Source organism: Erpetoichthys calabaricus, chromosome 6 (assembly GCF_900747795.2).
Source record: "Erpetoichthys calabaricus chromosome 6, fErpCal1.3, whole genome shotgun sequence".
Classification (NCBI taxonomy): Eukaryota; Metazoa; Chordata; class Cladistia; order Polypteriformes; family Polypteridae; genus Erpetoichthys; species Erpetoichthys calabaricus.
Window position 1 is genome coordinate 155,342,567 of NC_041399.2, and position 18,610 is coordinate 155,361,176.

General features: G+C 36.1%; 1 protein-coding gene across 1 annotated transcript in view; it reads right to left on the reverse strand.

The window, feature by feature from the left end:
- topbp1 (DNA topoisomerase II binding protein 1) overlaps positions 1-18,610 on the reverse strand; it is a 105,597-nt gene that overhangs the window by 60,753 nt on the left and 26,234 nt on the right. Inside the window, exons 5-10 of the mRNA XM_051928782.1 lie at positions 14,812-14,993; positions 9,702-9,895; positions 8,035-8,211; positions 7,039-7,193; positions 6,421-6,584; positions 4,231-4,472 (exon numbers count right to left, since the gene is read on the reverse strand). Of these exons, the coding sequence (XP_051784742.1) occupies positions 4,231-4,472; positions 6,421-6,584; positions 7,039-7,193; positions 8,035-8,211; positions 9,702-9,895; positions 14,812-14,993 (1,114 nt within the window). The remainder of the gene's footprint in view (positions 1-4,230; positions 4,473-6,420; positions 6,585-7,038; positions 7,194-8,034; positions 8,212-9,701; positions 9,896-14,811; positions 14,994-18,610) is intronic.

An 18,610-nucleotide genomic window follows, 5' to 3' on the forward strand; every position in this document is an offset into this window, starting at 1 on the left:
TAAGTTCTCACCAGTCACATCTGCGTTTGTTAATAACCTGCTTTGTAAGATGAGGCCGACTACTTGTGTACTGGACCCCATCCCCACCACACTACTTAAATCCTGCCTTCATGCCATAATCCCGACTGTTACACCAATAATAAACTCATCCCTTGACACTGGCTCCGTGCCGCTCACTTTTAAAATTGCTTCTGTAACCCCAATGTTAAAAAAAGTCTGGCCTTGATGCTGACAATCTTAATAATTTCCGGCCTATTTCCCACTTACCTTTCCTGTCAAAAGTTCTTCAGCGTGTTGTAGCTTCCCAACTCACCAATTACCTAACCTCTAATAATTTGATGGAACCCTTTCAGTCTGGTTTCAGGGCGCGGCACAGCTGTGAAACTGCTCTGCTACGGGTAACCAATGATTTGCTTATGGCAGCAGAATCTGGACAAACTAGCATATTAATTCTGTTAGACCTCAGTGCAGCATTTGACACTGTTAGACATGACATCCTACTGTCCAGAATGGAGAACATGCTGGGTATCTCTGGCACTGCCCTCCAGTGGTTCAAGTCCTATCTGACTGATAGGCAAGAGTTTGTTAGTCTTGGCAACAGCAGATCCAACTCCGTGCCAGTCACACAAGGAGTCCCTCAGGGCTCTGTCCTTGGTCCTCTGCTTTTCTGTATTTACATGCTTCCCCTTGGCCATATCATCCATAGTTATGGATTGGGTTATCATGTTTATGCAGATGATACTCAGCTCTACTTCAATGTTAAAAGTGGAACTTCATCAGAGCTTTCTCAGCTCACAACCTGCCTTAGTGAAATTAAAACCTGGATGGAGCAGAACTCTTTAAAATTAAATTGCAATAAAACTGAACTCCTGCAAATTGGGACTAAAATGCAACTTAATAAAATGAGCTCCTTCCCAGTCCATCTTGGCAGTGATCTCATCAGACCTGCCTCTACTGTAAAAAATCTTGGTGTCATTTTTGATTCCTCCCTCACTTATTCCGCCCACATAAATCACATTAAGAAACTTTCTTACTTTCACCTCCGTAACATATCCTGTGTTCGCTCCTTCCTCTCCTTCTCTAATGCTGAGAAACTTGTCCATGCTTTTATCACATCCCGCATCGATTATTGTAATTCCCTACTGGCAGGTGCCCCATCTAATCTTATATCACAGCTCCAGTTTATTCAAAACTCAGCTGCAAGAGTCCTTACTCGAACCAGCAGCAGCGAGCACATCACACCCATCCTGCTCCGTCTTCACTGGCTCCCTGTGTCCTACAGAATCGAATATAAAATCCTACTAATAACCTACAAAGCTTTAAATAACCTCGCACCAAACTACATCAGTGACCTCCTCCATCACTATGTGCCTGCCCGCCCACTGTCCTCTGATTCTGGTAATCTTGTTGTGCCCCTCACTAATCTACACTCTATGGGTGACAGGGCCTTCAGCTGTATAGCGCCCAGACTCTGGAATGACCTACCAAAATTAATCAGGTCAGCTGACTCCATGAATTCTTTTAAAAAACAACTCAAAACTCATCTGTTCAGGAAGGCTTTTAGCTCTACTTGACTTTATTACCTTTCTCTCAGTTTACTTCTCTGTCAAGATGCCAACGTAACCTGTATGTGTGTGCGAGACCATCAATTATGTTGTCTGTTTTTTTTTCCGAATTTACTGTCTTAATCTTCTTTATTTATTTATCTGGTTTGTACAATGCTATATACTGTATATTCTGCCGTTCTTTATTATATTCTGTAAGTGCCTTGAGCATGGGAAAGGCGCTATATAAATAAAATGTATTATTATTATTATTATATAAACACACACACTCATATACTAGGTGTGATCAAAAAATAAGGTAAATGCTTAAGGTAAGGTAAATACTCTGTTCAAACACATTTATTCCATCATTCTTGCCACTTTCTGAAGAAGTTCTGGAAGTCCTCTTTCATGAGTGTCTTTAGTTACTCTGTTGTGGTTGCCTCGATGCCCTGAACTGATTCAAAATATTTCCCTTTCATGGTCATTTTGACTTTGGGGAAGAGCCAGAAGTCGCATGGTGCCAGATCCGGTGAATAAGGTGGACGAGGACACACCATAATGTCTTTATCTGACAATTGTTGTACCACAAGTGATATGTGACACTGAGTATTGTCATAATGGACTGTTTGCAAATTTCTCAGGTCATTTTCAAAGCACACCATTTCTTAAATGCTCTAATAAGCCCATAATACTCAGAGTTCACCGTAGTGTTCCTGGGTAAAAACTCCGCTCGCAGACTTCCAGAACTGCTTCACAAATGATGGGACAAGTGTGTTCGAAGCGAGGGGGAGTAATGGCAATGAGTCTTTTACTGTAATATTTTTTTTATTTAAATATTCACCATATTTTTGATCACATATATATAAAATTCACAGACTTTAAGTAGTCTTCCCTCAGTGGTTTTGCTTCCTTGAGAATTCATTCCTTATTCTTCAGTCATGTATGACCCAGAACCAGAATCTACAAGCCACAGTTATTCCCCTAATTAATCTGAATCAGATGCATCTCCTGATCACCACATTCTTACTGCCTCCATTTAATTGCTGCTTCATACCCTGTTACCCGTTTTCAATCTTACAACTCACGCCTCTTTCTGTTACCATTCCTCACATGAGTGTAAGGCTTATAATACTACGGTAGTTGAACAAATTTTCTATCTGTATTGAATTTGGTTATGGGTGTTTGAAGTAGCTGAATCGTACAGTACAAGGTTTGCAAATTTAAATTTCATTACTTAAACACATTATCAAAAACAGATTTATTATAAAGTTAACTGATTGACATGCTTTTGCATCTGCATCATTAAGGATATGCAAGTTTTTTTTTTTTTTTTTTTAAATTTGGTTAATTTATGATTCATGTTTATACTTTTCCACCTCAGGTTTATCACAATACGGTATACATCAGGATCATCAGGATTGTGGAAAATATCTTGATCTCAGTTTGAGGTCATATCACACTGCTCTACTGTCACTGTGTGATCCAGAACTGGAAGGAGCTGATATGAAAATGTATGTACTTAGTTTATTCCAGACATGAAAGCAGGAAAAAAGCAAATCAATAAAAACACACTAACTTTTGTCATGCCACTGTAACAGGCTGTTCGTTAAAGCTTGCAAAACTGAGTTTTTTGACACTTTTCTTGCTGTCCAGTCCAAGAACCCATTGTGTGCGAGTATGCAAAATTGTGGAAAGGCACAACCTCATCTTGATTAGCACTGTTCTCTTTAGGTAAGTAGATCAGCTTTAGTAGCCAGATATTTGATTTCATAATAAAAATCCACATCAAAAAGTCAAAGTTGATACTGTTTCACAGAGATTTTTGCCTTTTTTTTTTTTTAAATATAAAGTAATTTATTTTGCATGAAATGGAAGCAGATCAGCACAGATGTTGATACTGAATATAAAAAATTGGCATGAACAAACTAGTGAGGGAAAGAGATTAAACATTAAAATGGCTTGCCATATATGAGCTTATGTGGCTTCAACTTTGAAGATGCCAATATAATTCAAGAAAGAGATCCATATTTTGTTACAGGACTGCTTTGTTAGTTCCAATCTCTACATTAAAATAAAAGTTTCTTAATCTTTTGTCTGACATGTTATACAGGTTGAACTAATACATATTTTTCCCTAGGGCCATTCTGTTAAGGTATCAAACATTTTTATGTTAGACCTGGCCCAGCATTCCCAGACATGTGTACCTTCTCTTTACAAGAAGAACTTGTGCATAAACTTATTTTGCTTAGTCAAACAACAAAGAATTGACATTAGTAAGGTAAATGTTGACAACTGAGATGTTACTTTAGAGTAAAAGCTTGCTTAGACTAAAGATGTACTATTTTTAAAAAATTACCCCAAAAAAATTCTGAATTATAAATCATCTCAGTGTAGTAGTAGTGTGACATTAACAGCTCACTTCATTATTCATTTTAATGTTATTTTGATATGTATATGGTATAAGGAGTCAAAGTTGTGTTCACATTAATAAAGAATCAGAATGGGCCCTGCAGAACTGGCACTTCAAATAAGTCACTAAGCAAATATTGAGAACAGTTTTTCTACAGTGGGCTGTCCTACCTATACAACAATTAAAGTAAAATTTATATTGTATTTTCAATACAGTATATTACACATAACGTTTATAGAAAGACAAAGTATCAAATTTAAAAAGACTTCTAACCTTTAGGGTAATCACTTGCATACTGAGACAACAAGTCCTCATCTCCTGCTGTCTGCATGCTTATACTATCATCTGCCAATGTTTTTAATTCCACGGGACGCTGAGAAGTCAACTCGCGATTTGAGGCTTCAAGAGTGGAAGTTTCATGAGGCAAGTACTCAGGAAGGAGGAATTTTTCTTCTGGAAGGAGACACATTTGCTTGAAGCTTTGTATTAACCATTTTACTGTTACTACATGTGGTCTGCACAAAGTAAAAATGAAAAGCATTTCAAAATATGACACAACATGAAGCTGACAAAAATCAATTTAGTAATGAAAATACCAAGAAATTCACTTCCTTTCATGTGAGATAATTTAATGCTTGATGGATGTGGCATGCTGTTAAAAAATAAAGTGGGTTCCACAATTAGAAAAATTTAAATACTGGAAGTTTTATTCAACATCTACTGAACTGCCACTGACCTGGAATTACAATGGCACGAATGGATTATGATACTAGGATACATTTATAACTAATTCAATGCTGTATTTATATTAAGATCAAATACCTCAGCAATAGATTTTTTTCAACAAATGTGCAAATGTGTGCTCAATGGCAATATGCATGGAAACCTCAAGATATTCAGAGCCGATATTGATTCAGGGTGCACAAAAAATTATTGCTTCTTAAATGTTCTTTCTGAATGAGCAACAAAACCTCAAAACTCATTTTAATGAGCGACCTAATTTGCCAATAAATTTTTACTTTCTCGTATATATAGTATAGACACGGTATAGTAATTATGAAAAAATCCGTCCAAGATTTTGATGAATCTTGACGTTTTAGACCTTCCCGAGTCTGAGAATACCATTTTTGAAATTATGTCTATGTGTAAACACGATAACCCAAAAATGCTTTGACCTAGGTCAATGAGATTTTGTACACTTGCTTTATATCAAAAATAATGAATCCTATCAACATTTGGACCACTTCTGGCAATCATAAGTGGTACTTTAACTGAATACTTTCGCAGATTTTCAAGTAAACCAAAATTATAACTACAGATGGATGATTCAAATTGTATATAGATATTTATAATGATAAAATGCAAAAATATGAAATTTGAGAAAAATTACTCAACCTGAATTAGTATTTTATTTAAACACCATCTGAATTTTTTGTATCATGGAAATATAAATGTGTACACAATATTAAAAACTATTCAATAGAATGCATATTCTTTCAATAACTATTATTAATTTTATTTTCATTTTTACATCATCAGTTTAGCAATAACGTGTAAACATTGAACATGACATGTAAATATAAAGATGTACAGTAATGGGAACAACAAGCTGCTACATCCCCGTCATGTTCCTGGTTCTACATTTAATTTTATGATTTTTTTTTTTATTTCTTCACTATCATAATTGAATGTAGCTAAATGCAATTTTACCTATACCAATTTATCGCAACAAACATTACATAATACTAACACTTTTTCTATGTTTTTAGGCAACTTTAACTTTTTTTACGTTGCATGTAATCTAGGTAATGCATATATACTCATGAAAAAAATTCCACCACCATTTTCAACCTCACTAAGTGTAAAAATATCATTTTAATATAAAGTTTGATTATAAATAGACATAAATGATTGTGTATCGATATTATCAATTATTTATGATGAGAAACAAGAGAAACAATATTTGAGAAATATTGCACAACTGGAAGTGGTTCTGATGACCTTTTTCTCTATTTCAGTATATGAGAAAGTCGAGGGGAGCACCCTCCCGATTTTTCATTTTTTTTTTTTATTTTATTTTTTTTTAAATATACTTATTATGTGCAATCTTTCATTAATTATAATAATTAATAATTGTTTTATAGGTTATTATGTGTATTATTAAAACAGGTTGATAAGAGCTAGTAAAAGAGCTTCTAAGCTCTGCTCAATATATGTGATATTGACTAGGCTTACTTTCACTGCTTAATCTCTTATATGAAAAACATAAATTGGATGAATGTGAACAAGTGAATATTTTTAAAGTGGTAAATGTTTTATAAAACCAATATTCAAGAACAAATTGTTTTAAGAAGCACTGAGGATACCATAATAATTAGAAGACAATCGAAACTTATGCAAATTCAGACTGGGACTTTACATTACATAATCTTATGTAACACAGCTTAAATAAACAAACACTACCTGTGGGACACTCTACTTAAAAACTGCTTTACTTCTTCACTCTCCTCTGCCATGATAATATGGGTAACATCTTCATTAAGATGATTAAATCGTACACCACCACCAGCATTAATCAATCTCCTTAGCTTATCATGTTTTTTGCCAGCAAATCCACTTAAATAGATCTTTGGGGATGGTGGGGAATATCAAATGGGGGAGAGAAAGAAAAAAAAAAAGGAAAACACAGTGCAGTTAGAATACTACTTCGAAATAGGAATACATTAACATAATTAAACTTTTTCTTTTACTCTCTCCTTAATAATAGACATTACTAACACAACTCTAGAATATTATTTAATGAAAGAGTTATAAACAAACCAAAACTCAGACAGTCTTTATTTATACACACACACACACACACACACACACACACACTACTATATACTACACTATATACTACTATATTTGCACACCTTTGGCTAACATGACTAAAAGAGCCTGGCATCAGGACAGACACCAACTGTAAAATGTTCTATTCCAAACTGGATTATTCTGGGAAATGTCCATGAGATTTGCATAAATAGCAAACAATACACAATCACAATAGAATAGAATAAAAAAAAATAAAATAAACCTTACTTTGCAGCCATCCAAAAGGTCATCAGGAGCATTAAAAGAACTAATGTCAAGTGTGTCCAGTTGCTCTCCTTCATTCTCTAGACGGCTAGCTGTAACAGACTCACTAATACAACTCACACTGATATTGGAAATGTGGCTCATGCCTAAGACAGATCCTAAAATTAAGATCGTAAAACAGTGTTAACGGTGTCTGTTGTACATAAGGATGCAAAAATGTCTTAAACACGTCTGATGCACTTCTAACATTACTCTAAATTTCAGATTTATTCCGACAGTGCACCTGTAAAAAGTTGAAAAAAAATGTATATAGAAAACATAACAGAAATTTGTAATACAAATTTGTATATGCAGCTTTTATTTCATTTGATGATTGACATTCAACTGATATTTTGCTAATAAAGCTAATTGTTACTTTACTGTTGAAAAATGGAAATGACTTATCTATTAAATCTATTCACTAACATATACCATGGCTCATTAACATCTCATTAACATTGTTGCTGACTATCTTACAACTGCTACTCACATATTGTGATTTAAAGTACAAAAGAAATCTGTGACTAAAAATTGAAATTAGACTAGTACACAGATTCTTTTAAAGAGTCAAGTCTGCAATGAATCACCCAATTACTTTTGTAACAAATGATTATTTATTTGTATAAGTAAGGCTTAAATCAACAAAATCCATTTAATGTTATAACTGTCCACAAATCTCAGTCAATACTCTTACAACATCAGAAGATTAGGACTAATTAAAAAATAGGGCAATAAATAATACTGCAAAAAACACTACAAGTTTCAAACATAGTAATAAAGTGTTTCCACCCAAATGAAATTCTTTTTAAATTTAAAACTAGAAACTATTTAAGTCCACATCCCAAGAAAAGTACTGGAACATTTACGATTTCAGTAACACCTTAGGTTAGTTGTTTCCTAGCTGGTAATTCTATTAGCCATAGCCGAAAGTTATAAAACAACCAAAATGTGCGAGCTCACCATTTTGTTTTGTTCCACTTCCTGTAGGTGTTGATGTATTTGGTCTCTGCTTCTTCTCTGATGGCTCAACTTTGTACATTGACTCATCCTGGCAAAAACCCTTGTCAATGCTGTTGAAAAACCAGTGGATGGACACACAGTAAACATTCCATTTTAGGGCACATTCATACTTCTGACCTATAAATAAAAGAAAATAAAAAATCAGCATTATTTATTAAAACAAAACAAAAAAAAAAAAAGGGTTTAATTTAATCACTCTGAAAATGACCAAAAGTTTCAGTGATTAACTTTCAAAACCAAACTTTTCTTGATATTACAAATTCATGTTTCTTTGTAGCTGTGCTATACTTTTTAACAATAATACAAAAAAACATTGATAAGGCATCTAGCCTTAAAAAGCCGATCTTCACAGAGGATAATACCAAGGTCTATTGGTTTGATACAAAATTACTCTAATTCTTAATGTCAAGCCCAAAATCAAAAGAACTAACTAATTAACACCATACATTTAAAATGGCATTAAGTTTTACACAGAGCAAGTGAAAATAAATGCACTTCATTACAAGATATATATGATAGTTAAACACTATGATGAAATTTTAAATATCTTACCATCTTAACCTTTAGTCCAATGGATGTAAATATTAGCAAGGTCAATTTGCCTAGTTTTATTGGTTCCAGTGTAACATACTCTAATGTAGGTTTATAATGTTGACTACAGTACTAACATATAAATTAAACATCAAAAACTTACCATGTTGATATTGTGGAAGTGTGAGTGAGATGTAATGAATTGAGTGATTCCACTCTGTTATCTGCTCGGACATTGGTAGCACCCACACCATGCTGCTCCAGGTCAGACAGCCTCTATGAGCAACTGAAAATGCTCTACGACAAATGTATTTGTCGCCAGGCACAGGATAGGTACACTCAGACCTATACCTCGACAAGCCTTTTACGTTTCAAGGGCAAACTTAAATTAGCAGATATCACTGCATGTCTTAATCTAGTTGTTTGGTTGTATAATGTGTGATGTGACTTTTTTTTTTTAAACTGTCAATATGTGAATGCAGCATAATTGTAAAAATGATGCAGATCTGGGCAATCTCGCTTAGCGTGTAGTGTTTGTCCACCCGCACCATTAGCGAGACACATAAATGAAACTCATTAATTATGTTTATATAACTGGTTTGATTTTAATTGTTCTTATGTTATTCTCTGCACTTCAAAGCATTGTGTGTGTATGAAAATATGGGTCAAATCATGTCTCTTACTGATTTAAAATGGAACATTGTATTTTGTCTTCCAATACAGGATGATCCCGCATTACAAGAGACAACTCTACTGGTGTTTGTGTTTGTGTGTGTTTGTGTGTGTGTGAATGAAGATCATTATGAAGAAAATACACAGGAAATGATCAAGCACTATTAACAGACTTATATTCACTTGGTGCTGTTTAAGGGATTGGGTTAAATTTAATCACATAATCAGTAGCTCTACTTGTTAGTAAACTTGGGGATAGTTCTGTACATATTAGGTTTATACAAAACAAAAAACAAACCTGAGAAGCCCGATATATTTATACATTTAGTTTTACAAATTCAAACACAGAGAGAGAGAGAGAGAGAGAGAGAGAGAGAGAGAGAGAGAGAGAGAGAGAGAAATACCTTTAGGCTCCTGAACTATGAGATGAGTGCATTCATTCATCTTCAGCTGCCCTGTATACTGACCGCCATGCTTCTCAGTAAGTTTCTGCACTTCTTTTCTTTCTATGTTGGTCAGTCCTGTTACACATATGGAACAACCCTGAAATATTGGGCAAAGGTACTCATCCATGCTGAGGTCAGAATATCTGAAAAGGCTTAAGTATATAAAAAATATTTATTAATAAATAAATCATATTAAATACATACATACTCAAACACACACAAAATACTGTTACTGCTAGACAGACAGAAATCAGATTTAATTATATAGACTTGGTGTGCTACTCATTTATGATGGTTTGGAATCTATGTTTGCAGTGGATCAGCGATTGTAATGTTTATTGTAATGCATGCAATAATAAAATGCAACCATATATATATATATATATATATATATACATACATATATATACATACATATATATACATACATATATATACATACATATATATACATACATATATATACATACATATACATACATACATATACATATATATATATATATATATATATATATATATATATATATATACATACACACACACACACATACATTCATACACACACACAGTGCATCCGCATCCGGAAAGTATTCACAGCGCATCACTTTTTCCACATTTTGTTATGTTACAGCCTTATTCCAAAATGGATTAAATTCATTTTTTTCCCTCAGAATTCTACACACAACACCCCATAATGACAACGTGAAAAAGGTTTACTTGAGATTTTTGCAAATTTATTAAAAATAAAAAATTTGAGAAAGCACATGTACATAAGTATTCACAGCCTTTGCCATGAAGCTCAAAATTGAGCTCAGGTGCATCCTGTTTCCCCTGATCATCCATGAGATGTTTCTGCAGCTTAACTGGAGTCCACCTGTGGTAAATTCAGTTGATTGGACATGATTTAGAAAGACACACACCTGTCCATATAAAGGTCCCACAGTTGACAGTTCATGTCAGAGCACAAACCAAGCATGAAGTCAAAGGAATTGTCTGTAGACCTCTGAGACAGGATTGTCTCGAGCACAAATCTGGGGAAGGTTACAGAAAATTTCTGCTGCTTTGAAGGTCCCAATGAGCACAGTGGCCTCCATCATCCGAAAGTGGAAGAAGTTCGAAACCACCAGGACTCTTCCTAGAGCTGGCCGGCCATCTAAACTGAGCGATCGGGAGAGAAGGGTCTTAGTCAGGGAGGTGACCAAGATGTCACTCTGTCAGAGCTCCAGAGGTCCTCTGGGGAGAGAGGAGAACCTTCCAGAAGGACAACCATCTCTACAGCAATCCACCAATCAGGCCTGTATGGTAGAGTGGCAAAACCCTGAAGGACCGACACGTAATGTTACACATTAAGTAGGATGTAATGCTTGTTTTTTTTCTGCAGGTTAAAATGTTTTATTGTAGTCAGTTAAACATTTAACAAATTAAGCAAAGGTCTTTATTTTAATCTGCAGGCTGTTGAAGAATCCAGCTCAAAATTCAAATCTGTCTATATAAGATTATGACTGTGGGTAGATGGGAGCTGTAGTTTTTGGGATAGGCCACATATTAAGGTTAATGCCAAGGCTATCGACTACTACTGTAGTTAATTATTCCTATACAGTACTTTAATTAGTAAAATTTATGTTTGTTTTCATTAATGTAATGATTTTAAAAAATAAAAACGGCAACTTATTTAAACATGTTTTTATGAGTTACACTGTATTGGATATTGAAAATGAAGCAGAAATTCAGTACTTTTATTAGTACTGTACCAAGGTTTGAAATTTTAGTATTGTATATATAGTATCTCACAAAAATGAGTACACCAAGTCAAGTCAAGTTGGGGAGCATGCACTGGTACAGTGCGCTGCCGCACCCACTACACGCAAAACAACTCGGAATCACGGTTTGCAACCCCCTAGACAGACACGCAGTCCAGTCCTGCCCTCTGGAAATGATCCTGTATCTGCCGCAGCTAGGTGTTACATGGGCTACCCATTGGCCTGGTCCAGCCACTCGGGTCCCCAACAATGAGGATCTTATGAGCCGGATCACCCTCGGGGAAACGCACCACATGGCCGTAGTGCCGTAACTGACGCTCCCTCACAATGCAGGTAATGTGCCTCATTCGGGACTCCATGAGCAACCGCTCATTCGACACAAAGTCAAACCAACGGTACCCAAGGATTTTTCGGAGAGACACAGTACCAAAGGAGTCCAATCTTCATCTCAGGTCACTGGATAGCGTCCATGTTTCGCAATCATATAGCAAGACAGGAAGCACCAGGACTCTTGGACCTTCATCCTTTTGCATAGATATCGGGGGCACCACACAGCCCTTTCCAGCGACCTCATGACCCCCCCCCATGCTCTCCCAATCCGTCTACTGACTTCATAGGAAGAGTCACCAGAGACATGAATGTCACTGCCAAGGTAAGTAAACCTCTCAACAAGGTCAACACTCTCTCCGCAAACAGACACACTGCTGATGGCTGTGCCCAAGAGGTCATTAAAGGCCTGGATCTTGTTTTTTATCCATGACACTCGCAAGCCCAGACACTCAGACTCCTCACTCAGTCTCTCCAGTGTCCTAATCAGAGCCTCCATTGACTCCGCGAAGATCACAGCATCGTCAGCAAAGTCAAGATCTGTGAATCTTTCTTCACCAACAGATGCCCCACAGCCGCTGGACCCCACGACCTTGCCCAACACCCAGTCCATACAAGCATTGAACAGAGTAGGAGCAAGAACACACCCCTGACGAACCCCAGAATCAACTGAGAAAAACGCAGATGTTCTGCCTCCACTCTGTACAGCACTCACAGTACCAGTGTACAGGCCAGCCATGATATCCAGCAACCTCGAGGGGATCCTGCGAACCCTCAGGATGTCCCAACAGGGCAGCTCAATCAACTGAGTCGAACGCTTTGCGAAAATCGACAAACTTCCCAAAGAAACTCTGCCGATATTCGCGTTTGCGCTCCATGAGAACCCTCAGTGCCAGGATGAGGTCAATGGTAGACTTCTTAGGCGTAAAACCAGACTGTTCTGGTTGCTGGTAGGTGAGAAAGTGATCACAGATCCTATTGAGGATGACCCTAGCAAGGACCTTACCCGGCACCGAGAGCAGTGTTATCCCCCTCTAGTTGCTGCAATCCAGGCGATCACCCTTTCCTTTCCAGATAGGGATGACAAGTCCCATTTTCCAGTCAGTTGGGATGATGCCAGTCTCCCAAATGGAAGCAAAGATTACTTGCAATGCCAAGAGGACAGCCCTACCACCAGCCTGAAGAAGTTCGCCCCAGATACCACAGATCCCTGCAGCCTTTCTCCCCCTCTGCTGGTTCACCACCTGTGCAATCTCAGTGAGATTGGGTGGTTCACAGCTAATTGGAAGATCAGCCTCAAGAACCGTGGACCCAGAGATATCCAATGTCCTAGCCGGAGGATCAGCTTTGAACAACTGCTCAAAGTAGCCAGCCCAGTATGTCTTTACCAGGACCTCCCCCTGGAGCCAGGCCTGGGAGAAGCACCTGGCAGCCAGACCTACCACGAGGCCTTGTGAGGAAAAGTAATGTGGGACTGTCACTATCAGCAGGGGGAATAGGGGCCAGGTACAATGTGACCTGGGCGACGGTGGAAGGCAGAGGTATTGATTAGATTTTTTATTCAAATCGCACTTTTCCGCACACCTTTCATCAGACTGTTTTATCAAATACAGGTTTATTAGAGGTGTTGCTCAATCCTTTAATATATATTTCTATTAACAATGCATTACATTCTCAAAATGTCAAAGGTCTCCAAGAATCTCTCTTTAAAGAAAGATACTGTTTTGATTTGCTAATTGACATTTGTTTTAAAGCTCATATATTTTAACGAATGTAGACATTTTGAACTACTTTTCATAACACTTATATAGACACTGAAAATGTCCATGCATTTCAGATGATATTGTAATAAAAAACAACAGCTACTGCAAGATCTTTAACATCAATTAGGAAGCAAACTAAAAAATGAAGCTTATTTAACCTTTTCAAGTTTAGTGATCATCTGGAGATGAAAAGCTAAGACCACTACTTTTTTCTGGGGATAAATGAGGTGCAAAGTATTTATAAATTTGTATAACAAGCATACCCTTCAATCAGAACTCTTACCAATGTTTAGTATCTTACTGCAATGGAGGCTGACCAGCATAGTTGGCACCCTTGCTGTGAATTCATCCCAGAAGGACTAGCACGTGAACACGAGTCCTCTCTTAAATGCAGAGAGACAAAAAACTATTTTCTTTTCTAATCAAGCCAACACCAAATTGAATTTCCTCAAGTGAATATTAAGACTTCTGCCTACAACTGTTCATCTTGTTACAGACTCAATTCATGAACCTCTGTTAGCAGTTTACCAACAAGAGTGATATCTCCAATTCCTATTTTGACAAAAACATGTCACAACACAAATGTAAAGAGGTTCACTTCATTAGACTTTACCATGAGTCACAGGGTTCCTGGAAACTGAAACGTGACAATGCCCCCAGCAAGGACAACAAACAAAAAGTCCTCCTGAACTCTGCTGCATTGCTACCCCCCTCAAAAATGTCACAAGTTTAAATACTGGTGTTTTTAAAAATGTACACATCTTATATGTACATATGCAAAATGTGTATGTATACCCAGTTAAAACTTTGGTTTCTTCTGATCTGTTTTTTACATTAAGTTTTATGTCAAGCATCAAGAAACTTTAGCAGACTGAAATATGGATAATCATTTCTAACATTGCAACTGAATTTTAGAATTATGTGAAAAGCAGTATTACAAGTAAGACTACCACGCCATTCAAGAGCTTAAACTGCACTGAATTTTCACACTTCAAAGTCATAACCCTTCATAATTAACTTAGAAAGTAATAAAGAATTGTTACAGTAAAAACAGAAAAGATAAATAATATATAGGCATAAAACCACAACACAAGTAAGCAGCCCCCAACTGTTCAACTGTGTGGATATGCAAAGGAAAATGCTGTAATGACAATGTATTAAAACGACCCTAACCCAAATCAAAAGAGAAAAAAAAAATCTTTAATTTAGTCTTACCAGTTCTGTGATTTCTCCCAGAGTGTTTTTACCCAAGACTGCAACAGAATTGGTTTCCCCAGTGTACCAGCAACTAAGTACTTTTTGCTTCCAACTTCACCAGCAATAAGATGAGTAACAGAAACATTCAGATCTCGATACAGACGACCTCCCATTAACTGTACTAGCTCACTGATTTCATCCTGCAGATAACAACAAAGACAATGCATTGGACATTATTATATATAAAATCATACAGGTATAGCTGTGTTGTACTTTCATTACATTTTACTGTATTTCACTTTTATATCAAATAGAATTAAAAATGAAAAACAATGTATCCCTATTAAATTACTACAGTAAGTAAATCAGTAAATAAAAGATAAAATTAAGCTAAAGGTAAAATATAATCTTCACACTTTTTCCCTACATTTTACCAATTAAACTTTAAAAGTATTTGTCTATCAAAACTATAGCACTCTCCCAGTCAGTTAATAAACCTAATTATAGGTAAAGAGTTTGACTTTAAATGTAGAAAAGAAACATGATAAAATAAATGTCTTTTTTTTTTGCTTTTATTATATAAATACACAAAATAATATCCAGCACAGACATTACTTAGCAATAATCATTTTTAATATATAAAAGTGTCCACTGATTTCAATAGATTAATTATCATTCGATAGGTGCATTTCAAACAAAAAAAAAAGTACATGGATACAAATTTTAAACATTTTTTCTGAGGTGCTTGCCTTATTGTGACCATTTAGCTGTGCATTTACATTTTTATTTTCCTATATTTCTTCCACGCCATGCAAGTGAGCAATGCTCAAAATTTCTGCATATATGGCAACGGAGAATGTGTACATTTTTAAATGACGCTTGTTATATAATTTTGAGATGTGTCAGTGATTAGTATCCATACTATAACAGGCCAAAAGAAATGATTTACAAACAATTAACCATAATTTTAGCACCAACAACATGTTCGGGATGATAAAATTAAAAACATGTTCTCCTGAAAATTACACCTCTATTAGGCCCAAAGTAGCATGGCTCTCAAAAGGCAAGGCATGTTAACACTAGAATTAACAAAGCCTACGAAAAAACTCGTAAATCCGGCCCATCTTAAATCCCCTTGCATTTCTCCGTCAGCATCTTTCATCTTGTAAATTTGCCGATCAAGACAAGCAGCAAGCAGCCTACTATTCCATCCCCCCACCAAAGCAAAATGTGCACAAAGTTCTCTCAGCTCATGCCTTGATTATCTGGGAATGAAGAGCTGGAGTTTTTAGAGTGGAAATAATAGATCGTTATTTGGAACACATGCATTTCATGTGTTCCGTTTCTACAATAATCTGTGTAAACACATCGTTAAAACAGAAACAGTTTTCATATTTCAGTAATAAATGACAAAATGTAGACATAAACTATACAATGTGTGAAGCGTGAAGTTCAAAGATCAAATAAACACTTTCACAAAAGGTTCAAGGATGATAGAACAGCTTCCGTGACGCAGCAGTAAGAATTGCTGATTTGTAATCAAGAGTCCCCCGGTTCGATCCTGACTGCCTCGTATATTTACCGTTTTGAGTAATGAGCTGCTCTTATTGTTAATATTATACAATAAACACATACATTTGGTTTGCGTCTGTAACAGCCGGTATACATTTATAGGACTTGTAAAAGTTACTTTTTTTTTCATTTTTATTCTCTCAGTCACGATCACAATACATACTACCACCCACCCAGGGTTTTGACACTGTTAGTTTTTATTTGAAACTGGGAATAACTGTAGATGTGAGTGGTGTTTTGAGACAATGGAACTGGACATTCTCTGATCTGGAGGGACAAAAGCCGGCACACAAACGCTGGTAAATCTGCCTTCTTCGTATCTCACTGTCACTTGATTTTTTTTTGTTTATTCAGTTTTATTGAGTCTTCCTGCTCACGCTGAATTAGTATGCACCTTATGGTCCATGATGTCAAAGCCGCACTGACAAAAAACAGAGACATAGGTATATATGATATTTGGAATTATTCATTTTATGACCTGCATAGTACATTTTGGAAAACATTGTGGCACGGATGAAACATTATTCATATTCATTCGCATTCCATCTTGCAGTTGTAGTCAGTGAACGTGTTTCCCCCCCAATCTTGCCAGTTTCCACTTTTGAGTGCATGGTGGCGTTTCTTTTGTACTCCAGGACATGCAGAGGAAAGAATAGTACAGAGATGTCAGTTCCGCGCTATACACAATCATCAAATTGAAATCGATATTTGGGCTTGGCTTTTTACTCATTGACAGCAACATGTACAGTAAATTGACCGATTTCCTTTTCTTTGGTTATATTCTTGAATATAAGTGCACTTGTTTTCTTATACCTTTTGTGAAAGTGTTCATTTGATATTGGACTTCAGTCTTCACACATTATACACTTCAGGTCAGCATTTTGTCAATTATTACTATAACATGAAAAAAGTTTGTTTTAGTTGTGTTCAACATTTCTTGCTTTGCATTTCCTGTCATCCTACATTTACATAGATCATTCTAGACACAGAACACACATGAAATGCATGTAATCCATATAACAATATATTATTTACCCTTTACCAGTGCATGCTCCCAAACCTCACCTGATACAATTCCAAGCACCTCACATCCAGATAAACAGACTTGACCACAGAGAATTTCAGCTCCATCAGCGGGATTGGGATGGGATAGAAGGGTGCTTGTGCTGACTGACACATTTACAAAACAAAGACGTTGATGAAGAGGTGCAAAGTAATTTATGGTGGCTCAGCATTACAACTTTTTTTGTAGGCTCCAGGGATTCTAGTGTTAAATGTCTAATCTAGTGTTTCCCAAACTCAGTCCTGGTGAACCCCTGTGCCTGCAGGTTTTTGTTCCAACCAGCTTCTGTTTTTAATTGAACTCCTGGGCTAATTAAGTGAACTGATATTTCCCAAGTTCTGTGTTTAGGAAACAATATAGAAATTAGAAAACTAAGTTTGCTAAAAAAAAAATATATATTAAAATGTACCAAGCAGTTATATAGGAAAAATGTATTTTTTTTCTTTTTAACAGTATTTTCATCTTGATTTTCATTCTACTTTCCTAGGTGTTCTAATTGTTTAAGTGATCCTTTATTTACTAATTAGTGGGTCTAACGCTAAAGTAGTTGCAGCCTTTGATTATTCAGTGTTGTTTGCCTAGGTGTCTGATCTGCTCGTTTTAAATTGTCATTATTAAGATACAACGAAGAGGGAAAAACTGCACAGAGAAAGGGCAAAGTATAATGAAATCAACAAAAGAGAGTTAAGCATTTAAATCTATAGCAAAAGCAGAAATATTTCTAAATCTATACTAATAAAAGGCAAAGCACTCACTGACTGACTCACTCATCACTAATTCTCCAACTTCCCGTGTAGGTAGAAGGCTGAAATTTGGCAGGCTCATTCCTTACAGCTTACTTAAAAAAGTTAGGCAGGTTTAATTTCGAAATTCTACACGTAATGGTCATAACTGGAACCTGTTTTTTGTCCATATACTCTAATGGAGGAGGCGGAGTCACGTATCGCGTCATCACGCCTCCTACGTAATCACGTGAACTAAAAACAAGGAAGAGATTTACAGCACGAGTCAAACGCGGGAACGAAGGTAAATGACATAAATTTTTGAGTGTCTTTTAATATTGTGTAAGCATACATATTAACATGTGCAATTAAACGTGTGCATTTACGAGATGATTTCTCAGGCTTAAAAGCTCGTCTTTTATTAAAAAGGTAAATGCTAACTCTTTTCATTCTGAAGGGC